Source organism: Choristoneura fumiferana, chromosome 14 (genome assembly GCF_025370935.1).
Source record: "Choristoneura fumiferana chromosome 14, NRCan_CFum_1, whole genome shotgun sequence".
Lineage (NCBI taxonomy): Eukaryota > Metazoa > Arthropoda > Insecta > Lepidoptera > Tortricidae > Choristoneura > Choristoneura fumiferana.
This window is the reverse complement of record NC_133485.1, coordinates 16690562-16716703: the sequence shown is the minus strand read 5'-3', so window position 1 is coordinate 16716703 and position 26142 is coordinate 16690562. Positions and strand designations below refer to the sequence as shown.

Here is a 26142-nt window from a genome sequence, read left to right as displayed (position 1 = left end):
AAGTACTTTATTGTATAGGGTATTGACGTCCAGTGATATATTTTTTTCCAGTGATATTGAGCGAAACAGACAAGTTTTCTTTTAAGGGCGTGATCAAATATAATATGAATCCAAGCAGTGGGATATTCTACTAATATTACAAATGCGAAAGTTTGTGTACGTTTGTTACTCCTTCACGCTGAAACGACTGAACGGATTTGGATGGAATTTGGTATGTAGATAGCTGGACATCTGGAATGAATGACATGGTAATCCTTTACACTACCATATCCGTAATTACCCATTTTTGAGCAGTTAAGTTCTTGAAAGACTAAGCTGAGATTTTTTTATTTTTATTTCTTCCATGCTTTAATTGGTTCCATTTAATTCAGCAAGGACTTCAATTTGTTTAAATTTCGAATCTCAGTTATATATTAAATTTTAAATTGTCTTCATTCCTTTGATCACAAGTGAATCCAAAATTATTTTATATTTTAACCTTCCCAACGTCTACGAATTCTCATTAAAATTTACACCGATTCTTCGAATTTAAACAAAAGTCTTCATCATCTATCAGATTTTGTATTAAAATACTGGCCTTCAGCCTGGTAGATAACGACATAAATTAGTCGAAATTAAATACCAAGTACACCATTTTGTACGCAATGGACGCCATTTTGAAATACTATACAATACAATAGTATCCGACAGTAAGTGTAAGGCTGCGTTCCGACCGGAGATGTGCAAGAATGCGTTGCGAAAAATATGTTTGCCATAAACCAGTAGAAACGCTTCATTTACCTTTCCTCGCTGCGCCGAGCTGTTTCCTGTAGCTGCGCTGAGCGAGGATGGGTAAATGAAGCGTTTCTGTTGGTTCATGCATAAAAAACACAATCCTCGCAACACATCCTCGCACATGATTGGTGGAAACGCTGCTTTATGTGAGTTAGGGTGGAGCGAATTTTTTTTTTTATTTTGAATGCTGTATAGTGCCAAAAAGTTGCGATTTGTTCAAAAAAATATCACGGGACAATTCACACCAATTGACCTAGTCCCAAAGTAAGCTTAGCAAAGCTTGTGTTATGGGTACTAAGCAACGGATACATATAATTATATAGATAGATACATACTTATGTTTTTGATTTATGTTAATGGTATTTGCCAAGTACCCCTACATGGCGAGATAAGCCTGTACGCTGATGATACATGTGTGTTTTACTTCGGACACTCTGTGGATCAGGTACAAACAATGGCACAGGAAGATCTTCATACTCTCCACGACTGGTTTCAACACAACCTACTTACTATCAATATCGCAAAAACAAGCTACGTAATATTTAAATAAAAAAAAAAAAAGAAAATAAACGATGTCATTCCACTTACTATTAACAATATACAAATTAAAAGATCTACAGAGGAAAAATATCTCGGATTAACATTAGACAGTGAACTCACGTGGAAATCACATATAAATAAAATCCGCTCTAAACTCATATCGTTGCGGGGCTGTCTGTTTAACTCTGTGAACTGTTACCCTCGCCAAGTGCGATATACTATTTACAACTCACTGGTAAAATCTCATCTGAACTACCTCATAGAGATATGGGGTAGTGCTACTAAAACTGCATTGAAAGATTTACAAATTTCACAGAATAAAATAATGAGAACACTCTTTGGCTATGACTCTCACACATCCAGTCGTAAAATCTATGCGGAAACAAAAATGTTTAATATTAATCAACTCTATTTTTATAACACTTGTATACTAGTTAGAAAAATATTAGGTAAAAAAATCCACACCGAACTAATCTTCAAAACTAAAGTCGAACATGGCCTCCGTCCTCTACGAAGCGCTAACAACCTGTCTCTTAAATCGGCACGAACAAAGTTTGGCAAAAGAAATATAAATTATGAGGGGGCACAGTTTTACAATAAATTACCTAAATCTATCAAAGAGAGTGAAAGTTTTAATATTTACAAACGTAACTTAGCGAAATATGTTATTGAAAATATCTAAATCCGGACCTGGGAATATTTAATATTGTCATGTATACGGTAGACAGGTGGTTTTACTAAAAATTAAATTTACTTAAATCTAATTAAACTAAGACTCATAAGGCATTGTTATATTTGTTCGAAGTCAAAACTAATCCATTATGCTGTGTAACAACAAGTTACTTGTACCTACTTTGTATTGAGCGCTGCAATTGTCTCGTGTGAATTTAACTTTTACCCACATGGCGTTCAAAAAGTGTCTTCCTGTGTGCCTATGTAATCGTTAATAAACTCTAAATGTTAAATAATTGTTAGTTGATGAGCTAAAAGAATTTCTTTGCTCACCCGCGACCTTATGGTAGCTGAGTTTGTGCAGGATATGCAATAAATGAATTGCTAGTTGTTGTAGTAAAGTTGCGCGACTGGTTTGCTAATTGTAAGTACAAACACAATATTAAATGTATAGAATTTAAGTTTTAAAAGTTGCATGTTAGTTTAACTTGGTGTATTTTTCGGTGCTCGCTGAAACTGTATGTTTAAGCATTTTCTCAATAAGTGAAATGTAAATTTCTTTGAGAAATAAAGTTCTTTAACCATAAATACATATTAAACACCCAAGACCCGAGAACAAACATTCGTATTTTCCATACAAAAATCTGCCCCGACACGGGAATCGAACCCGGGACCTCAAGTTTCGTAGTCAGGTTCTCTATCCACTAGGCCATCTGGTCGTCTAAACTTTCATTCAAAAATTGAAAAAAAAAACGGTTATGTTAAATTAAATATTGTGTTTTTCCTAAAATTATGTTGTCATCTTATTCAAAATAAACCTTAGCTTAAGTAAAACGCCTTTGTAACGCAGTAAATACACCAAAATTATAAATTAAATAGACTGCCAAAACTACCAACTACCAATACAATACTATCAATAACAATATGTTTATGTGACTTGTAACACGAAACTGTATGTATTGATACAATTTTTGATTGAAGCTAATGTCTCGTCACTTTTCAGCATAAAAAATATTTATTTATTTTTATATGAAATTACGAAGTTAGAGGGCTAAAACATGTGTTGAAAAAACAATATAAAAATATTTATGTAAGAAACTAGTGCATATGCAAGTTTTTATAGGTATTCGAGACTGATTAAACAACTTTTGTTTTCTCCATACATAGACGCTGCTCCTCCCTAATGTGAGTGGCTGCTGCTGCGTTTTGGGCATGCTTTTTAGTGGTTTTGTGAGCATACCTATATCCTACTAATATTATAAAATCGAAAGTTCGTGCGTATTTTGTATCCGCCAAGTGAAGCAAAAAAACGGCACGCCCGTACCATCCTTTCCTCGAAGCAGTTCAGGCCATTTTCGACCCCCCTATAACTTCTTTGTGGATAAGACTAGAAGCCTGAATTTTCAGTAACCAAGCATGCATTGTATAAACACGGTATATTTCAAATAGCATGCAATTTGAAACTTGGCAGAAAGTCAATTAACCCGTGGAACGCCCTGCGCGCCACAGTGGCTCGTATCTAAGTACTCGTGATTAGTACATTTTTGTTACTAGTTTCGATCACCCTTTAACATAGGGTACTAGTCCAAAATTACCCAAAAAAAGTCGTTGGTCGCGCGAAGGGTTAAACAAAAAGTTCCCGCGGGATAGCGCGATAACCGAATTCCGAGCGGACGGAGTCGAGGGCTACGGCTAGTCTACTTATAAAATTATTCTCTGATATTGTGTGTATCCAGCGCTACTAAAATCCTCGTATGTGTCCCCTTCTGTGATGTACGCTTCACTCGCTCCGTAGCATACGGCCTTTGTAGCTTTGTGGGACTAAAGTTTTATCGTAAATCTGCAACCGACAGGATTAGATTGTTAAGTGAGTTTATTTATTTAATCGTATGGCATTTTATAAATATAGGCATTAGAGCAAAATACTTAAACTACTAAGCCACGCGACTGCATCAGGCGTTAGTGCATCCAAGTCTTCGGCGGGTCCAGGATAGGAGTGTAAGGGGCAGCGCATGATGATGTGCTCCATTGTCTGTTCCTCTTCCCCGCACTCACAGAGTGGAGACTCCCTCCACCCCCACTTGTGCAGGTGATAGTTGCAGCGGCCGTGCCCAGTTCTCAGCCTTTTAAGGCGGCACCCAAGATTTCGGGGAAGGTCGAATCCCGTTGGTTTGGCGGTCGGATCAATGTTGCGAGCATTTCTTCCTGCTGTGTCCACAGCCCATTGTTTTTTCCAGCTATCCACTAGGTCAAACTTGTCAAGGCTTTGGGCTGCGATACACGGGGGGTCTCGAGACTTCAACCGCTGCGGAGGCGGATGGAAAAATTCATCGTGAGCCGGCATCGCTGGCTTACTGGTGATTTTTGCTAAGTTTTTGTTAAGTGACTGAATTAAGTATTGTCTCGTTGATATTGACTAAGGTATTATTTACAGTGCGCAGATTCAAAATAAATATATTATTGTGTAAACAGTGACAAGATAGTCAACGACCAACAAAAAGTTGGAAAACCCCCGACATTGTCACTTCAAAGTTCAATGTCTCAAAAACGGCTAAACCGGTTTTGATGAAAAAACGCTTCAGAACTATCGCTAGAAAACCTGCTTTCAAGTAAAGAAAAACCCTTTCAAATCGGTTCACCCGTTCAAGAGCTACGGTGCAGCAGACGGACACACACAAAGACACAGTTAGCGGTCAAACTTGTAACACCCCTCTTTTTGCGTCGGGAGTTAAAAAATAACCTTTTCTGAAACATGCCGGGAAATGTATGCGTTAATGTCACGAAATGAAGACGTGAAGTTTCTCATTTATGGATCCCTACATTACTTCTTGGCCTAAGGCCAGTAAGGAATGTATGAAAATCCATTATTTTCCCCTGATATAACTTTTTAAATTAGTTAGTAGCATTATACTGACAAAGGAAAAAATACAAACAGCCAACCACTACTAGACTCTCTACATAAGCATAGATGCAACAAATTAAAAAAAAAAACAAAGTCCATGGTGGGTACTATATTTATGTGCGGTTAAACATGGTGCTCGAATAGCTTGTTCAAATGGCAAGTTTTAAAAATATAAAAGGCGGTAAATTAAACTATTATTTACTTTATTATCTAGTAGCTATTTTAATTTTAATATTTCCTCACGCATTGATTGAGAAAAGCACTATACAATCCTCTGCTAGAACAGTTGCTGGACTTGATCTATCCTTGTTTACCCCAAACTCGTCCATCAATCCGTTACTTCATGGCCTCTGCAGTAATGTACTATAAAACATTATTTGTGAAATATAAACAGACAAAATTTTCCTTACTGATGCCGTAGGTAATTTGAACACTAGTGTAGAAAGATAAGCTGGCTTATCTTTTTTTTTAATGGCCGACAATAAAATTTGGGTTCTCATAATAGTAATAACAAAGATATTAGAACATAGAATCGGCTATTAGTAAAAATAACATAACGATGCTTTGCCGGATTATAAAATTAAGTATTATTAACGATAGAGTGAATAAAAATTCGTATAATTAAATTATACCTTTTTTTTAGTTATTATCTACTTTAATTGACATAAAAATAATTTGCGTGATTTTATCAAGTGGGAACATTAGACGGGTCAAAACAAAACCAACTCGATTAAGTTACGGTCAGAAGGAAGGCAGGAAATTCTCGCCGTAGGTAGCCTTCGATGTTAGATTTTTGTTTTGCAACAACCCTTGCACCCCAAAAATAGATATTTTATTATACCGGGTATGGCATTTAATACGAGCAAAAAATTAAAACATTAATCGTCCTCGTCAATCTGAACAACATTAGTTCAGCGACTTTTAAATATAGTGGAGTCTTTTAATTTTCCTTTTTTCATACAAATTGAATACTGCTATCAATGTACGCCATCCTAGTTAGAACACAACTGACGTCGCCTGTCACACTACAAACATCAAGCATTTTGCTTTACATTGCTTTTTCGAATAAACTTAAAAGTGTAATAAAAATTAAAAAACTAATTATTTTTAAAAGTCGCTGAACCAATGTTGTTCAGTTTGAGGAGTATGATCTATGTTTTTATTATTTGCTCATATTAACCTCCTGGGGTTCAAAGTGATAATACTAGTACATATTGTTTGTTAGCAATAGAACTTATATCTTTTGAAAAAGGAATAAAGTGTCATTTTCTCTGTGTCATTCAAATCAACAAAAAAATAAATTCGGCTTTATCTATGAGACATTAAGTTTTAAATTTCGTTGTCATATTTTGTTAAAAGGATAAAGGCCACACCCGGTATTTAATTTTGATATTATGCGATCCAACAATGAACCTTAAGCTATAAATACACAGTCACAGTAGTTTTACATACATATAAGTATATTTTCCTAGTGACATTTCAGAGCTTTAATATAGGGAAGCCGATCGCTAAACCCTTCTTTCATCTTAAGACCCTAGTGTAACGAGTGAATGGGCGTGGATAAAATCGAAATGCAAAAAGGAAGAAGAATTATTCAAAACAAGGGGCACGATAGGTAGGTACTTTACGTGCGCCGTATAAGGATATAAGCCTTTGCGCGCGGCTTTCCTTGCGTTAACCATTATGCATTCCGTAAAAGTGGTTACTTTTCTCCGATATTTGCTCTAAATTTTGTAATCTTTGTTTTATTTTGGAAATTATTATGCTGTAGTATGTATTTATGTAAATAAGGTCACCCCTACTATCATGCTGGCTGGATTAAACTACGTCATAATGTTGTTTTATTATATTATACTCGTATATCGACGGTGGAAAGCATAAACGCTGTAACCCACACCTCTACCAAAAATTTTTTATTGCATATTTCGATTCAGTTTTTTTTTCTGCGTCGAATGCTGTAACTCTCGTTGCTCTACGACGCTTAGAAGTTTCTGGACAGCATAGTATTTTTTACAATTTTTGGCTATTTATGGTACGTCAAATGCTGTAACCGACACAAAAAACGAAAAAAAATTGAGTCCTGTATCTTACTTCATACACGCGGAACAATATTCATCCGCACGATGTCACTTACAGCGTTTAGACGTAATAAAAAATATATCATACGTGGGTTACAGCATTTACGCTGATCGAGAATGTATTGCAGGTGAGTGTTAAAGCATTCACTGGGAATCAAAACAACTGAATACTTAGGGTTACAGCTTTCTATCAAAAATTTTCAAGGCAGTTCCCGGAGCATTAGGATAAGATTCATGACGATACAGCATTTGAAAATGCATAATATTATTGTTAGCAGTCAATTTACATCAATTTTACAACGCTTTTATTAGCTTTTCATGTATGTTTGTTTGTAACCGACTGCTTTGAACTCGATTTTGACCCACTTTAAACGGTCAGATTTAATTTAAACTCTGTAGACTTACTTATTAGTTATTAAGAACCGATGACAATACAATAATAATAAGTTAATTATCAAACTAACACTAAATCTTCTTTAAAAAAAACTAACAATATATCTACTAGGTACTAGACTTACTATCGCCCCACCCCGGCTTCTCACGGTCACAAATTTAAAAAAGGTCTCTATACAAGGACACCTCACAAACATTTTTCAGCTCCATTTCCCGCGCAAACGGAACGCTTTTTTTAATTCGTATATACTTAATATTTTTTGAGTGGAATGTCCGATTATTTAGAATAATTCAAAAAGTGATCATAAGTATTGAAACATTCTTGAATATGAAGTAATTTATTTGGATAAGGATTAATGTAAAGATATAGATAATGGTTTAATTTTGGTCGGGATTTCTATCAACTTTTAAAACGTAAAAAGTACCTGTACCTAGTTATAAGTGACATAGTTGCAATAGATGGACATATCGTTTTTTTCTAGATACCGATATAAGGCTTCTTCTTCAGCCTTTCTCAAACTTCTCGGTGTAGGCCTCCTTCATTTTTTTCCACTCGTCGCGACATTGAGCTTTTTGGATCCAATTTGAACCAGCAACCTTTTTACATCGTCTTTCCACCGCATCTGTGGTCTACCCTGAGGTCGCTTTTCCCCCATGGCTTCCACTCTAGGAGACGCTTGCACCACGACTGTTCACTCCGGGCCACATGTGGAGAAGAAGCTGGTAGGAGTGTCGCTGATGGACCGCAAAACAAAAAAATAGCTTCGGGATCAAAGCAAAGTCGCACACGGTACAAAACGAGTGGCGAGCTTAAAGTGGAACTGGGCTTCACTTTAAGCTCGCCACTCGTTTTGTCACGTGTGCGACTTTGCTTTTTTGCTCAGGTTTCAGCACCATAAGTGAGCACCGGCAGGATGCACTGATTAAATATCCTGGCTTTTTGTTCCGCAGAAATTTTGATCTTAAAAGCAAAGTCCAGTTTCGAGTATGCTGCCCACATAAGCCTTATTCGTCTGTGAAGTTCACTAGTTTGGTTATCTTTGCCCATCCTGATCTCCTGTCCCATCCCAGGTATACGTACTTCTTTACCTGGTCTACGGTGGTTTGGTTGATGGTTATGCTTACGGTATTTCCATCCATGTTCGTCATAATCTTGGTTTTTTTCCAAGTTCATTTCCAAAACAACTTGTAAAGAGACGTCACTCAACTCTTGAATCATTACCTGTAATTCTTCTCACGGAGAGAAGAACTATGTCATCTGCGAACCTTAAGTTATTCAGTCTAGCTCCTGCTATATTTAGACCTCGATTATCCCATGCGAGTTTTTTCAAAACATCTTCCAGAACCAGAGTAAACAGGTTTGGATTAATTGGATAATTTTTCCTTTGTTAGTTCTGTTTTTTTTTTTTCTAATAAGAGCTTGTTTTTGTTACACCTCAAGTTACATTATTAAAGTTTTAATAGTACGAAACCCTAACTTTTTCTGGTAATAAATAAGGTGTGTATGTCACTTTGGGATAGTGTAGCATTTTAATGCAGAAAAAAAATTGAATTTGAATGAATGAAAAAGAAATTACAACAAGTAGTAAAAGAACTTGAAAAATCTATAGACTAGTATAGATATCCAAAAAAAATACAACAAGTAGTAAAAGAACTTGAAAAATCTATAGACTAGTATAGATATCCAAAAAAAATACAACAAGTAGTAAAAGAACTTGAAAAATCTCATTGACAAAATTGATTCCACAAGTAAGTTCAGGAGTAGGTATTTGGGATTGCCAGCAAGTAAAAAAAAAAACAAGATACTATCGAAGAAGACGCGGATTGCGAAACATATCAAGACGCATAAAAACACTTTTCCCTAAATTATTTTGTCGTTTTGATTAATTACTGTTACGATTAAACTAAATAAAATAAGTATTTTCCATGTTTAAAGTCCAATAATATTTTGACCAGTTGCTGATTACGCTAATTAATTCTACATGGATTGGATTGATGTAAGCTGTTACTTCAATTTCATTTTTCATTTTGAGAATCTAAACCAGCTTACAACACTTTATATGATCAAAAGTACTGTACATTGTCCAATTACGACATTTATGCTTTCCCAAAAAAATACACTTTCTACTATTTCATACATTAGTGTATTGATGTAACTGCGTTTTCGTGGTCTAAAACAAAATATTCAAATGCTGTAACCCACCAAAACTTCTTTGCTGACTACTTTAGAGAAGATTTTTGCCAAGAGAATGATAGCCTAGCCAAATATACATCATTTGTCAAAGAATGGTTACTTTAGGCCAAAAGGATCAAGAGTTATGATTTTTTTAGTAAATTTTAAAAAGTTTTTTGGCTCTGGTGTAAACTTTACACATTTTGGGTTACAGCGTTTATGCTTTCCACCGTCGAATATTTATAAAATATACAGCGTTTAGGTAACTATGCTCCTGAATTATCATTGGACACCGTCTTATCAATGTACGGCGTCTGACAGGAAAAGAAAGAAAAAACTATTTCCATTTTAAAAGAAAATATCGGAGCAAAAATTGAAGTTCAGTGTTGCCACTTTATTGAGAAGTGTATCAGGTACCGTGGACTTCGACTTGCAAGACATTTAAACAAGAATACCTACATTTAATTTCTTAAAGGTCTAAATTAAAATGCTGTATTTTTTGAGTTGATAACGCTTTAGAGCGAGATGTGCGCTATATACCTGGATAAGAAATGACAGTGGCTTTTTCGAAATTCCCTCGGGAAATACTATCCACGGGTTTCAGCCCCAGCGCTGTTTATAATTGCCATGCGAAACCTTTTTCCTTACCAGATCTTAACTAAAAACAGGAAATATTTACACCGGCTTATAATTAAATCTCGGGAGATGGTGTCGAAAAAAAATAGCCGCAACTTGAGAATATTGCGGGCATTTATATTGCAACCCGGGGTCAAGTAGTGGTTCCACAATAAGAAGGTTTTCCCTTATTACTCATGACCCGGCTGCTGCTTTTAAGTTTTTAGATACATCGTTTTTTACAAGCTTTTTTCATTTGCCCGGTTTGTTGTTGTTGGGTCAAATCTCGCAAATTCATTTTGTTTGACCCACTTCCAATGGTTGGATTGTCATTTTGGTATACATGTGCAAGTTGAATGACAATGCAAGTGCAGGCGCAAAAAAGCTTGTCAAATTATCAAAAACCATCTTTTAGAGAAAATAGCAACTGAAAAACTAATATTCATAATTACAATGTTGGTTGCCAGTCAGCCAACAATAACAATTCAACTTTTAAACCTAAGTATTTTGTCAAAAGGTGAAGGTAAAAATTAGTTAACAAATAAACTTAACCTTAAGGCAACTCTCGTCCCAAGTGATTTGTGGTTTTAAAAGGCAGTCTCAAACTATTAAATAATCCTATAAAAACACCACAAACTCAATGAGAGAGGATTAAGTTCATCAATGTAATTAACCTAGTTTTTCAAAGTTGAACCTTGATTTTTATAACTGAGTGCACTATCTTCTGGAACGGTGCCAGAAAAGTTTTGCCAAAGAACCGAGAAAAAGTTGGTTATTTAATTGTTTACTTGTCGATTCGTCTGTAGACAGTCACAGTGAATGAAAATTAATTCAATAGCTTACCATCTACGGCTTATATACGTACCACTGCTGGGCAAAGGCCTCTGATATCCTGGTACTAACTTATTTGTGCTGATTCCGGTCCAATATGATAAATGCAAAGAAAATGAAGGTATTTAACTAAAACTCAGTACTGTATTAGGCACTTAGGTATACTAACTGCAGCATAGTGCTGACTAAAGATCCTTTTCGACATCATCAAATATTTTTTGTAATTTGTGTATTATTTTGAGAGTCTGTGTACTTTTAGATGTTGAATAAATCTGTCTATGTCTATTGCGCCAAGAAACTCCGAGCGTAGCTCTCTCCATAGCTCGTTGCGTGTCGTTCAGCCTATCCAAGAGGTCAACAGTCAAGGACCACGTCTCAGAGCCATAGGTTAGAACATCAAAAACTGGCAACACACACTGGTTGAAGACTAGTCTTCAGGCACTGCGGAATTTTGGACGAGATGATATCACAAACTTTTTTGAAGTTTTCCTCGAAAAATATGTCTGCCTCAAATTTGGGTCCAGTGGTTTAGAGTATGGCTGGCTCTCAGTCAATCAGTCCTGTGACTCATTTATAAAAAAATATGGGTATAAAATTATTATGACTCTTGGCCTTCCCAAACAAAATGGGTCATACCCGGTTCCTTTGAGGTATTCGTATGTATTTGTGGAGCCGAGTGCATGCCCTAAAAATACCCCACTTTCAAAACAAGAGCCACTCTGAATCTAAATATTGTAAAATATTTTCGTATTCTTGATAAATCAAGTATAATTCAAAAACCGCCATTCTCAAGATTTCATTTCCTTTCCAACATGAAATACGTCCCGATCGCCTCGAGCTGGTAAGGGGTATGGGAAATTGAACTTAAGCCCCTGACCCGGGCTGACCCGACAGAATAGTGTAACGTTTCTGAACGTTTCATGGGATGGTGTTTTGGATTTTCGAGATAAATTTACTGATGAATATTTTCGTATTCTAAAACTTTTCTCCTGATGAAAAATAGATAAGTACTTACTTGAATGATGAAAGAAACCCCGATAAGGTGCGAATTGAAATAGTTACCGTCGTATAATTAATTATCTAGTGTTCGGGTGAAAAAATATTGTGGTATTTAGTTAGTTTTTAAGCATAAAAAATATTAAATTCGTATTTTTATGTCAATCAAAGTATAAATGACAAAGATAAAGTGCACCTAATTAAGTACACTTTTATAACTGAGACACAACTAAGGCTACATCTTATTTTTACACACAAAAGAAAGACACGACAAAAGAAAAAAACGTATCTAATTATTTTTTGTACCTAACTGATGGACTAAGTAGTTAGGTATATTTTTTACAGTGAAAACTATTGCTATTATAATGATTTAACCATTGTCCAAATCACCTGGCTATTTTGTATCAAACAGAGATTGAGTTGCAGGTATTCGATACTTAAAGTAACAAAAACAAAGTGGTGTAACAGGCCCCCAAGATCATATAATAATTATTAAAAGAAGAAAAGAAAGGCACTTCTCTCTGTTTCACCACTTAATGTGGCAAAACAGAATCACTTTTTTCCTTGCACTCTTCAAATGCTTTATTTCGTTTCAAACAATTGTTTCAGCAAAAAAGTTATTCAATTGTAAAAAAGCGCTGGACGATGTCACCCGGATTGTAGGGCCGTCCGAAAACTTTTCAAAAAGGCAATTTAATTTGTGCTTGATTTTGTTAAGTGACAATTTGAAATGGGATTTCGTGTTTCACTCCGATTTTCGTTGAGTTTGCAAATAAAACTGGGGTTTTTGTAGTTTTATTTTTACAGTCAACTTTACTCGTAGCTTGGCTGGCATTAGACATGGCTTAAAAAATATCGAAATTTACATCGTAATCTTCTTATTAGTAGCACAGAATTTTTATTAAATTTTAGGGAAAATCACACTATTTTCTCAAGACTGTCGTCATGAAGGTTCACTTACATCTACTGCTGGTCATAATGTCTCTTCACAGAATGAAAAAAAATGTCTCGTTACTTCTGAGTTTGTTAAAATTCATATGTGAAATTACGATTAAAATGTGCCATTGCGCAAGGTTTACGGTGACCTATGTGACAATTCAAATTGGTAAAGTTTCCAGCCAGCACTGGACCCAAGTGAGCCAAAGAAATATAATTTTCATATCTGAAGGACTAGTAAGGATAAAGTTAGCACAAAACGCCTGCTTTTCTTTGCCACATTATTATTTTGCCAGGCCGTCTACTGAGGGGCGTCATTATCATTAAGCCTTTAGAAAAAAGGCAAAAACACGGTTTCGTGTGAACGAGGAGTCTGTAATCGTTACATTTTCTCCCATTCACTTAAGAGTGTACCTACAGAGAAATAACTGGCCAGTGCAAAATAGGTGAACGTGATTGAAGATTAGGTTAGGTTAGGTTAGGAAGGAAATCCTAGCACATTGCACAACTATAAAGTTTCTGAATAAAATATTGACAATGTGAACAATTGGAATAAAATACTGTATTATAGAAGCTGTGGTGGCCTAGTGGTTTGACCTATCGCCTCTCAAGCAGAGGGTCGTGGGTTCGAACCCCGGCTCGCACCTCTGAGTTTTTCGAAATTCATGTGCGAAATTACATTTGAAATTTACCACGAGCTTTGCGGTGAAGGAAAACATCGTGAGGAAACTTGCACAAACCTGCAAAGCGATTCAATGGTGCGTGCGAAGTTCCCAAGGCACTGGGCCCGCGTGGGAACTATGGCTCAAGCCCTCTTGTTCTGAGAGGAGGCCTGTGCCCAGCAGTGGGACGTATATAGGCTGGGATGATGATGACTGTATTATTTAGTTACTATTCTATTCTATCGCACCGCACGCAACAACTATACAGGGTGGAAAGTTGAGATGGGGCAGCATTACTGGGTTAAGACACTAACTTTAGTTAAAATGTTCAGTTTTTAGTTGTCTACATACTGTTTAATTTTATTTAAGCATAAAGGATTCATATTCGTAGAAAAACAACATGCGAAAGTTTCACTTTGCAAATTAGTACCCTACGAACTGTATGGAAAAAGTTTTCTTTGATTTGTGGCTGTTCTAGTCCTCTAACCTTAGTTGATCTCAAAGAGTGTTTTAATCCTTGATAGAAATGGGACCGACTGGCATTCAAAAAAGTCAGATCTGTCGATTTTCTAGCTGACTATAAGAGCATTTTCACGTAGCAGCAAGGGATCTAGTAGCTGCCCTTGCTGCCCCATCTCATCTTTCCACCCTGTATAAGCATTGCTTTTTGTCTTTCCCACCTATTTTGCACTGGCCATTATGTGACAAATTATCTGTGATACCGTCTCTGTTTGTTTTGCTCGAATAAACAAAAGCAGCTACATATTAGTATTTTAAAAAAATATAATTATGTTGGCTAAGAAATTCCTGACAAAATTACGATTTATTATAATGGATGAAGGTCGTTTTAAATCGTAGCCTCTACTACTTACGTTAAATGGACGGTAAAGACCTAATGTCCAACAGTGGACGTTCTATTCCTAATATGATGATGAATACTTGATACGTTACTTGTATCATTAGACCACATTTGTTACTAATTCCAAAGTACCTATTAAGCATCTAAATCGAAACACCCAAGTTTCCTGGCTGAGTAATAATTCAGACACTGACAACAGCTTTCATTCTGTATTACTTATTCAGTACCACCATTATATAGTTCAAGTTAATGTAACTAATTCCAATTAGTTGGTGCTAAATGTACGCATTCAGAATTCAAAATTAGATGAAGATTCTAACTACAAGTTAAAGGAAGTTTGGTTGAACGAAGTTGGAATTTTGGTAGACGGAAAGATTTATTTTGAACTGTGTTGGTTTTTGTTGGTTCCTGTGAGATGCATCGATTTGTAGTTTGATTGCTGTTTTATTGAGTTTCTTTGCTGATATATGCAGATTCTCCTGCGCCAAAAATCTCAGAGTCAATTTCACATATAATATTATGTATTTAAGTATATAGTGTATCTATCTATTTAAGTACCTATATTTATTATTTGCATGGTACTCATAATATCATAACACAAGTTTTGCTTACCTACTTTGAAACTAGGTCATTGGTGTCACATGTTCGGGTGGTATTTATTTATTTCGCAAAGAAATTTTGAAAAACTCAGAGGCGCAAACTCACGCGCAAACCTACGGGCCTCTGCTCGAGATGCCGTAGGTCAAATCATTAGACCGATATTACTTCAAGTAGGGTATAAGTAATGAATCATGTTTGAGATCCAGTCCAGGAATACCAGGTGTGCTCGCATAATCGCATTAATTATACTAAATCAATCATGATCAATTTAATCAAATTAAATTAATAATCGTGCAACCTACAGCAGTTGCGAACTATGCAGCTGCAGCAATAGTGAGACTTATTAATGCATTTCGTGCTTTCCCTTCTCTCTCTTCCTCTCTTTCTTTTCTTTTTTTTTCTTATAGTTTAGTCAGTTTTTAACTTTATAACCTAACATAACATATTCCATACACCCATTACTATCTAAAATATTGATGCGTCTTGTGTATCGACAAATAACTAAGTTTTTAATTCATAATGATCTTATCAATCCTTTCCAGTCCAGTTTCTGTCATACTACAGTTACCGCTCGTATTAAAATTGCACATTATACACAATTTGGCAAGGAAAACTAAAAGTTAATGGTCTGGATGCTGCTTGATGTCTGAAACGCATTTAATGCTGTTGATTTTGACATAATTCTGGGTATTTAGAATTCTTTTAACATATCTTCTGCGGTAATTGACTCGTTTCGTAGCTACTTAATGATACGTTGACAACGGATAAAGGTGGAAGCTTCCTTTTTTTTCTAGATATAAAATCTCGGCGGGGTACTGCAGGGTGGTGTACTATGGCCGTTATTATTTTACACGTATACAAACTTAATTTCTCATGAGCTTTTTTCTTATCACCTCAATGCCAATCATCTCCCAGATAATTTCTTACGGTGAAATTGATAATCTTGATGTTATTGATGCCGCATATCTAAATTTAGCCATGAGTTCAATTTGGAAAAGTCGCTATGGTCTACAACGTTAACTAAGGAAATCATAGTCAGCAGTTCTTATTTAATAGGTATAGAATCCCTCCTAAAATGTTTAATATAATGGCAAATACTTTTTTAGCATAACTATAGGAGCGTGATAAATAAAGAAACAAACTACCTTTCACATTTAAAATATTATTTGGGATTTCAGTAAGATAAGTAAGATAAATTCATAGTTTATTAAACGGCTTAAAAATGCATTTATTTATTTTCTTTTCCCGCCCTAATTGAGGTTACTTCCATTTGGACGTCTTAGCTGCAAGTCTAATCAAATTAACTCCGCTCAGCTTTATAAAGGAACGGCTTCTAATAGTCTTTGGAGGTATAAAGTTTTATTCCGAGTTCTGTGTACGCAACAGAAAAAAGTGTTTTGAAATTTAAAAGAAATAACAGGATAAAAACTTTTAGGTATCTTAAATTCTTAATATAGAGCAATGGCGTGGCACTGTAATAACTGGATTATAACCGGGTTGTGTTTTTTACGTGACGTTAGTGAAGAGAAGTATGGCCACGCGAGGCGACCGAAGTCAGGCCAAACTAATGCTTTCTCACTCTTCGAGTTGCCTAACTAAAATGTTGACTTCACGCTATTGATAGTGTTTATTTAGTCGACTTTAAAAAAAAAACAGAAACCTGACTTCCTTAAAAACAATTGAAAGTCTAGAACTCTGTTTAGTGACTTAAAGTTCAACAAAATGTTTAATTTAATAAAATTATATTGTATAGTTGACACCGGTCAGGATCAGCTACTGCTACGTTGATTTACGGTCGCACCGCAACGAAGATAAAGCAAAGCGCAGGGGACGTCAAAAATCTGTTTTCTCTCGAGTAATCGAGTAGTCGAATGTTTAATTGTTTTAAGTTAAATAAATTAAAAAAAAGTCAGGACCCATAAAAATTGTGACCAGCTCAAAAATTACCAGTAAATGGGCTGAAAACTGTTGAAGTTTGAGTTACTTATCAGAGTTTAAGTCTAGCCTATTAGTCTTGTTTTTCCTTGTTAGTTTTATAAAATTTGAGACAGTCGGTTTTCTAATTTTCTAAATATATATATTTTTTCATTTCATACTTCTTTAATGTTCCTGTAAAAATGAGAACTTTAAAGTAAACTCGTAGTTAGTTATAGTGAAACCTCGAAGTATAAATATATTTGGAATGCCAAATGATTAACTTACATTTATTTATTCCGAAGTAAACGAGGATAGAGGCCACTTTTCAAAAACATTAAAGTGCCTCGACTGTCAAGATGGCGTGTTAATATTGTCTGCAATATATGCAATAGATGGCATTGTCCGAGCGAATTTTACGCTTTAAAATTGTAACCGTAATCATTTTGAACATGAAACTACCGTGAGATTCACTCATATCAAATGTATTGACCCGGATAACGTGCGTGCTGCAGCAGCCGCTGAGTCGCGTTGCTCCGAAGACGAAGGGCTACGGATTAACCCGAAACAGTCGGGCTAAACTCGATTTAAGACGTGAGTTATCCGGGTCAATACATTTCATGAACCGTAATCATGTTCAGGTGAAATAATAAGTTTGTGTGTACATGTGGTAGAGCCTTACTGTAACCACTTGCTGGCTGCAGTACGAATGGGCCGGCTCGACCGGCTTAGTACCACACTCCCATAGAATATCGGCTTGAAATACCTAGTAGTTTTGCTACTGTGCTTCGTGCAGTGAGTGGGAGATCCGGAGGCCCAACTACCCTCTTCCCTTCCCACCTCCTATATTCCTCCCCTTTAGGCCTAATTATGCTGTAGGTATCCACGGGTGGCGGTGCTCACTTACCATCAGGTGACCCAGCTATTTGATAAAAAAAAAGTATTTCCTCCAACGCAGAGGTATACTATAGTAACACAATTATCCTTCCGTTTTGAAGATTGTATACCTGACCTACTTCAAATGTTTGATCAAGGACGTCAAATGTTTGGTCAAACATTGTAATACGTTAATCCCCAGGGTTTAGATGACCGGATGTTTTCTTACCAAAGTGCTTGGTTTCATTAATATTCATCAATTCAATTTGAATTTAGTGTACAACGCCCAAGATGTGTTTTCAAATATTTCCACGAAACGTTAAGGTTCAGAATTGTTGTTACACTTTGATATTTACTGTTATTTATCCTTTGATCGGCCAAATATTTTGACAAAGTTTGGCCTTTTTAATTTAAATTATATTGGTTCTTTGAAGAAGTTCGTAACTGATCGTATTTTCGTAAATGTTAATGATGAGGTACGACGTTTTTTCCCAATTTTTATTTACGTTTTTATTTTTTTTCTTGATATCCAAATCGCAAAGAGAATATTTTATATATATTTTTTTTAAATAAATCGATTTAAAAAAATCATAAAGGTCACATTTATTTGTAATGATAACATGATGTTTAAATGCTGCGCAAAATGACATAAAAGAATTGTTTCACCACTTACCGATAAATTTTATGAAGGAAATAATATACTGAGCGGAAAAAAATCTGGCCCTCAAATGTATTCAGAATCGGTAATTTTGTATGGAGGGTGGGCCAAATTTGTGCCGCTGAGTATATTATGTTATGCCATGTGTGGTTGGTAGCTAACCCCATAAAAAAATTGGGAGACAAACAGGAAAGACTTTTATTTGAATTTGTCCAAGCTATGGTTTCCAAAACCGTCAGCCAACAGTCAGAATCATACAATCGACTAACATACATGACCTTGTGAAACCTAAACCCTTTAGGATTCTCCTCATTAGCATAACATATTACATACAAGCATTTCCATACCAAAACACCCTGTATATTACAAGCAACCCGATGCATCTCACACTCCACAATCGAAACTAAGCTCTATACCTATGGCATGAAGCTCAATTTTAAATAAACACTCCACGAAACCCTTCATAATATTCTAACGGAGCTAACACCCTGTACCGAAACAAGCGTTATTACCATGAACCTCTTGCAGCAACTAACTATAAACCTTAACTCCGTGTAATAAAATTTATAATAGTTTGACATGGGTGTTAAAGAGTTGGACGGTGTTATGCAATATGTGTTTTATGTGGTTGTGTTAGAGGTGTGTTTTGTTTGCAGATGGTGGGGTGAGAGGGGATTATGCGTCGGCACGGGCACTAGAGGCATGGCGCTGCTGTTTGGAGCGTTAGGGGTCCTAGCGCTTGTGAGCCACACAGGTAAATATAACTGCTTAGATATTACAAAAAATGTGTCTCATGAGCCCTCGCGTAATTTATATATAATGGACCAATTCCATCCCAGCCTATTTACGTCCCACTGCTGGGTACAGGCCTCCTCTCAGAACGAGAGGGCTTGGGCCGTAGTTTCCTCGCGGGCCTAGTGCGGATTGGGAACGTCAAATGCACCATTGAATTGCTTCGCAGGTTTGTGGAGGTTTCCTCACGATGTTTACCTTCACCGTAAAGCACGTGGTCAATTTCAAATGTAATTTCGGACGTGAATTTGGAAAAACTCAGAGGTGCGAGCCGGGGTTTAAACCCACGATCCTCTGCTTGAACTACTAGGCCACCACGGCTTTCAAGGACCAATTAACACTAAGATTAACGGCCGAATGTACTTTATAAAGTACAAATCGTTAATTGAATTTTAAGAATTTAGAAATAATATCCAAATAACAAAGGTGGTGAACCGCGTCTAAGTCTTAAGTATTGTGTCTGTTAAAAAATTTGAAACTCCGCCACAGAATACTTACGTAATAGTACAGGAGGATGATTGTGTATGCATTTTTCACACTCAAGGCAAATCCCACCAATATTATGGATCCGAAAGTTTGTAAGCATGTTTGTTACCTGTTCACGTCTAAACCACTGAACAAATTTAGAATAAATTTGGTATACAGGTAGTTTGAGTCCCGGACGAGGACATACGATAGTCTATATCCCGGAAATTTTCATAGTTCCAGCGGGATAGTGACAAACGAACTCTACACGGACGGAGTCGCGGGCACCAGCTAGTCCCGTAGTAAACCCGGAATACTCGTGTCTTAAATCGAGTTTAGCTCGATATTTTGGTATGTTGGCCTCGATTTAGGACGTGAGTTACCTAGGAGGGTTTTTAAAAGCTTTTATTTAACTTGCAGTTCTATTATTTAATTTTAATGTATGTAACTAGCTACTCGTACTATCTATGTATGTGCGGGTCAAATCTTGCAAGTTAAATTTGCCCAACTTTTAGTAGTCAGATTGTCTTGTAATTTAGAATACTTTGTGTCAATTGCGTGACAATACAATAATCTGGTAGTGACATCCTGGTAGTCAGGCCAGGATCGCCTCTGCAGGACGGAACTCTTTTCAACGGTTAATGGCATCGACTTGAAATTTGGTATGCAAATGTAGTTTGGGTGACAATGCAAGTACAGTCAGCAAAAAAAAGGTTGTATTGAAAATGATTTTTCTACCAAAAAGCTTATTATATGAGTGAGTCTCACGGTAGTTTCATGTTTAAAGTTGCAAAGGCGAATTTCCATTTTAATTGCTCGAGTTATTTCCAGTACTAAACGTATCGGGGTCAAGTGTTCATGGATTGTTGAGTTGTCACCGTGAATTGCTGTTGTCGGCTGTCACACAATACAATTCTATTTAGGCAGATCCAGATCAGGTTCAGGCATGAGTAAATACATTTATACGTTAGATGGCGTTGTTAATAATACACAAGTGAGTTAGTACAAGCTTTGCTTAGTTTGGGACTAGGTCAATTGGTGTCAAGTGTCCCATGATATTTATTTATTTTTATTTTACAAGCTTTTATTTAATTTCACCTGTCCCGTTGTCTGGCAGACGACCAGATGGCCTAGTGGTTAGAGAACCTGACTGCGAAGCTTGAGGTCCCGGGTTCAATTCCCGTGTCGGGGCAGATATTGTATGAAAAATACGAATGTTTGTTCTCGGGTCTTGGGTGTTTAATATGTATTTAAGTATGTATTTATCCGTTGCTTAGTACCCATAACACAAGCTTTGCTAAGCTTACTTTGAGACTAGGCCAATTGATGTGAATTGTCCCGTGATATTTATTATTTATTTATTTATATGTCTGTCTGTAATCAAATCTTGCAAGCTAAATTTGACCAACTTACAGTAGTCAGATTGACTTGAAATTTAGAATACTTTTGTAAATCGCGTGACAATACAATAATCTAGTAGTTACATCCTGGTAGTCCAGCCAGGATCGTCTCTGCAGGACGGAACTCTTCAACGGTTAATAGCATCGACTTGAAATTTGGTACGCAAATGTAGTTTGAGTGACAATGCAAGCACAGTCAACAAAAAGTACAGTCAGCAAAAGAAAGCTTGTATTAAAAATGACATTTTTATGGTTCGGTTATTTTAAAACTATCGACGACGTACACTATCGAAAAGCCGTGGCGGCCTGGTGGTTTAACCTCATCATCATCATCATCCCAGCCTATATACGTCCCACTGCTGGGAACAGGCCTCCTCTCAGAATGAGAGAACTTGCGCCATAGTCACCACGAGCCTACTGTACGGTACTTACTGAAAAACTGTTCTTGAAAAGGCAATAAAATAAATGACCTATTTGTGTGAGGAGGCGACGATAACTGGAGTCCAAGCTTAAAGACTTTTAAGCTAAGAGTTCTTGACATACTTTGCCTTCATAGAACGAAACAAAGTTATTATGGTTCGTACCTACTTGACGACCGGCTAGCCTAGTGGTTACAACCTGGCTACGGAGCTTGGGGTCCCGGGTTCTAATTCCGGTCGAAGCCCATATGTGTAAAAAACACGTATTGCATATGTCGACTTTTGGATGTTTAATTATTATTGCACTAGCTTTTACCTGCGGCTTCGCTCGCGTGAACCATAAACATTTCAAAGAAGCAAACAATCAAGCAAGCAAGCATGCAAGTGAGCATGTAAGCAAGCATAATTATGCAAGAAATTATTATTATTAATCGTTTATTTCATAATGACACATTTAAATAATTACAAAGTAAATTACACTGCCAAACTGCGTAGCAGTTTGTTGGCAGTTAGAATGCTCTTGAATTCTTGATACACTTGTGTCTTACAACTAATTAGTTATATTCATGCGGAATTATTTAATAGGTATATAATTAATACTAAGCATGCAATTTAAAATTTTATTCCCGTAAGGTCCAAAAGCAGCGAAAAATTGGGTACCAATCGTATACCAACACGGTATTTGACAACTCCTGATTTTGCCATATCTTAATTATTGGACTTATAGTGATTTTTTGAAAAATCTATATACCTGTCTCTTTCTCAAACGCTTTTCTCTATGCAGCAAGTATGGCGGTACTGGCGTGTGACGTCACATGCCAGTATGTCTTTCTCTGTCTAATCTTGAATTTAAAACCTTTATAACTTTGCCATTAGAAAAGTTAGCTTAAAAATTGTTTTTCTATTCGATAACAGGCATTGTGTAGTTTTAATTTATAAAACATATACAAAATAGTCAAACACCGTATTGAATTAATAATTGGTCCACAACCGGCACCCATCACAAAAAAAATCAAATAGTGCAAGTAAGCATGCATTCGAGGCTGCATTCAAGCATGCAAGCAAGCAAGCATGCAAGTGTGCAAACAAGCATGCAAGCAAGCAAGCAAGCATGCAAGTGTGCAAACAAGCATGCAAGCAAGCATGCAAGCAAGCATGCAATCAATCATGCAAGCAAGCGTGGAAGCAATCGTGTAAGCAAGCATGTGATTATGCAAGAAATGGTGCAGCAAGCAAGCAAGCATGCTTTTTAACACATTATTAAAAAAAAACGTTTGTGTAATTTGCATTCATAGTCTATGTAGAGGGTCAGCTCAGCGGTTAGAACACAAAAACAAACTTTTGGTCATCCCTTGGGAATGGCATTTTTTTTCGGGATAAAAAATATAATATGTAATTATGCATGTTCAAGCAAGCATACACAAAATAGTGCAAGCGCAAGCATGCATTCAAGGCTGCATTTTAGCATGTAAGCAAGCATGCAAGCAAGCCATGCAAGCAAGCATGTAAGCAAGCATGTGATTATGCAAGAAATGTTGCATGCAAGCAAGCAAGCATGCCAGCAAGCATGCAAGCGATCAAGCATGCAAGTGAGCATGTAAATTTGCAAGCAAACATACAGGCAAGCTTGCAAGCCAGAATGCAAGCAAGCGTGCTTTTTAACACATTATTTAAAAACTGTTTGTGTAATGTGCATTCATAGTTTTATGTAGAGCGTCAGCTCAGCGGTTAGAATACAAAACAAACTTTTGGTCATCCCTTGGGAACGGCAATTTTTTTCGGGATAAAAATATCCTATTATTTATTCTGGACTTCTAATATGTCGTATGTAAATTGTCATAGGAATCGGTGCAGTAGTTACGGCGTGAGAGCGTAACAAAAAAACAAACTCACTTTCCCCTTTATAATAGTAAAAATAACTAATTTTTGCCCGCGGCTTCGCTCGCGTGGAATTCGGTTATTGCGCGCTAATCCTGCCGTGGAGCAGCAGTGCTTGCACTGTTGTGTTTCGGCGTGGAGAGTAAGACAGCCGGTGAAATTACTGGCACTTGAGGTCTGGCAATACCCCTGGTGTTGCAGATGTTTATGGGTGGTGGTGATCTCTTACCATCAGGAGACCCACTTGCTCGTTTGCCATCCAGTCGAATAAAAAAAAAGCATACAAACACACACTTTCGCATTTATAATATTAGTATGGAAGCTCTTGCTCGCCATTTCGTCTAAATATGCATAGTTTGTTTGTCATTCCGCGGGATTTATGTAATTTTCAGGGATAAAACCTATCCTATATACTGTCCAGGGTCGGTTCAGCAGTTAAGGCATAAAGAAATTGACAGACAGATAAAGAGACAGACAGAGCTAATTTCACTTTTTTAATGTAAGTCTGATGCTACCGTCGTAAATACATCATGCATCAGTTAAAAAAAAAAAAAAAAAATACCTAACATTATAGTGTTTCAACAATACATCTACTAGTATTTTATTGAAAACGCAGCCGCCATCGTAATAGGTCCTCGAGCGGCCGGAATTCCTTTAGTTTATGCACCACAGACCGATGTCGCTACCACAGACGTATTACAGCTATAACTCAGGCACGAAACAATGCCTGCCTTTGCCCTGAAAGCCTGCCATAACGCTCGCCGAGACAAAAGTAACCGTTCACCGAGCTATGTATTGTTTTAATATTAAACTTGGGATCTTGCAAGCTTATTTATGAAGCGGGTTTTTTTCATTAGTCGACGCCATTATGTATGTAAAGTGCGTCGGGACGGGACTCTGTTTTATAGAAAATGCGAGAACGTTTTGGATTACTATGTGTCTTCTGTTGTGTTTTAATTCCAGTAAATACTAAGTTAAAATGCTGTTTTATATATGTCGGCGGCCGATCGTAAAATCCACCAGATCACGATATTCCTAGGCATATCGTGAAATGGCGCCATTTCATGAATTGGCTAAGGGACATCCCTCCGCCATATCGTTCAAAACTCACCGTTTGCCTAGTGACGTTTAGGCAGATCATGAAATTCCTAGGCATATCATGAAACGCCGCCATATCGTTCCTGGCACTTCGCCGGTCGCTACCGCGGCACGCTCGCTTCGCTCACTCTGCTCGTGCGTTGTGATCACAATTCATACTAACAACTCCTCGCTTCGCTCGTCGTACCTAAATTTTTCTTTTTCTCGGCATATAACGATGTGCCTGGTATAGAGCTGCCATATTGTTTTTCAGGCTTATCGTAATATGCCTGCCCAACTTTTAGGCATAGGAATTTCGTGATCTGGCGGATTTTACGATCGGCCGCCGACATATATACTATCGCGAACGTTACATGTTAAAACGGCTAAACATCCATCCATACAAACTTTCGCGTTTATATATATGTATAGTAAGATAGTAGAACGGAGATGATGATTGAAAAGTAATACTAGATTCCAATGAAGACTAAAGACTAAACTTTTTTCCACAGGATGCACAGGCAACGCAAACGGTCTGAACGCTGATGGCGTTCAAGAGCTGGACTACACAGACGTAGACCTTGGCCTGACGCAGAGGGGTCCACACTTCGATGTAGCTTACTCCAGAAACGTGACAGCACTTGTTGGGAAGACTGCTCAGCTGAACTGTAGGGTGCATGATCTAGGAAATAGAACGGTGAGATCTTTTTTTCTAATCTGAATTTATTTTACTATGGTCAACGGCCGTTATGAAGTAAAGCCTGACACATTGCAAAACTAAGAATTTTCTGAATATTAAAAATATGAATCGTAGACAAAAAATCAATGCTTACTTATTCCGAGCGACAGAATAGTATGTAAGTAGTAACTTCATAGTTGTGTAATGTGTCAGGATTGACTATTTAGCGGCCGGGCACTATAAACTCCGGAACAATTTACTTTGTTGTTCCTTTATTCCTTTAATAATTGACGAAATGAGAATGTGGTGAGATGAGAATGTGGTGAGCTGAGAATGTGATAAGCTGAGAATGTGGTGAGATGATAATGTGGTATGTTGAGAATATGGTGAGAATTTGGTGAGTTAAGAATTTCGTAACCTGCTCACGAGGGATGGCCAAGGGGTTAGAGAACCTGACTAAGAAGCTTCAGATCCCGGGTTCGGTCACCGGCCAGGGCAGATATTTGTATAAATAATACGAATGCTTGTTTAATATGTATTGAAGTATGTATTTATCTACATAAGTATAGTATCCATAGTACAAGCTTTGTTTAGTTTGGGACTAGGTCAATTTGGTGTCAAGTGTTACATTTTTTTTTATAGTTTCCTGACTAAAAAATATTCTTTCTAGTCCGTCGGTGAGATTGGCAAAAATACTGGATACTTTTTTTTTCAGTCAAACAAAAAATGACAAAGATGAAACGCATCAAAGTTCGGTAGTAGGGGCCCGTGACGTCACACCGTGCTAAAAAGTGGCTAACTAAATTTTGGCCAACGTTTCAACGCGTTTCGATAAGGAACGGTCAAGGAGACAGCGTAGTCGAAGTTGTAAAAAAATATTTATTTAGAGACTAGCTCTTGCCCGCGGCTTCGCCCGCGTGGAATTCGGTTATCACGCGCTGTACCTACCGTTG

General features: G+C 36.8%; 1 protein-coding gene across 4 annotated transcripts in view; it reads left to right on the top strand.

Annotated features, from left to right (window-relative positions):
• Positions 1–26142, top strand: part of LOC141435320 (zwei Ig domain protein zig-8-like) — a 283174-nt gene that overhangs the window by 213687 nt on the left and 43345 nt on the right. For all 4 annotated transcript variants that reach the window (XM_074098025.1, XM_074098024.1, XM_074098027.1 and 1 more), the window contains 2 exons: positions 19136–19233; positions 25023–25207. In XM_074098025.1, coding sequence (XP_073954126.1) covers positions 19182–19233; positions 25023–25207 — 237 coding nt within the window. In that variant the 5' untranslated portion in view covers positions 19136–19181. The remainder of the gene's footprint in view (positions 1–19135; positions 19234–25022; positions 25208–26142) is intronic.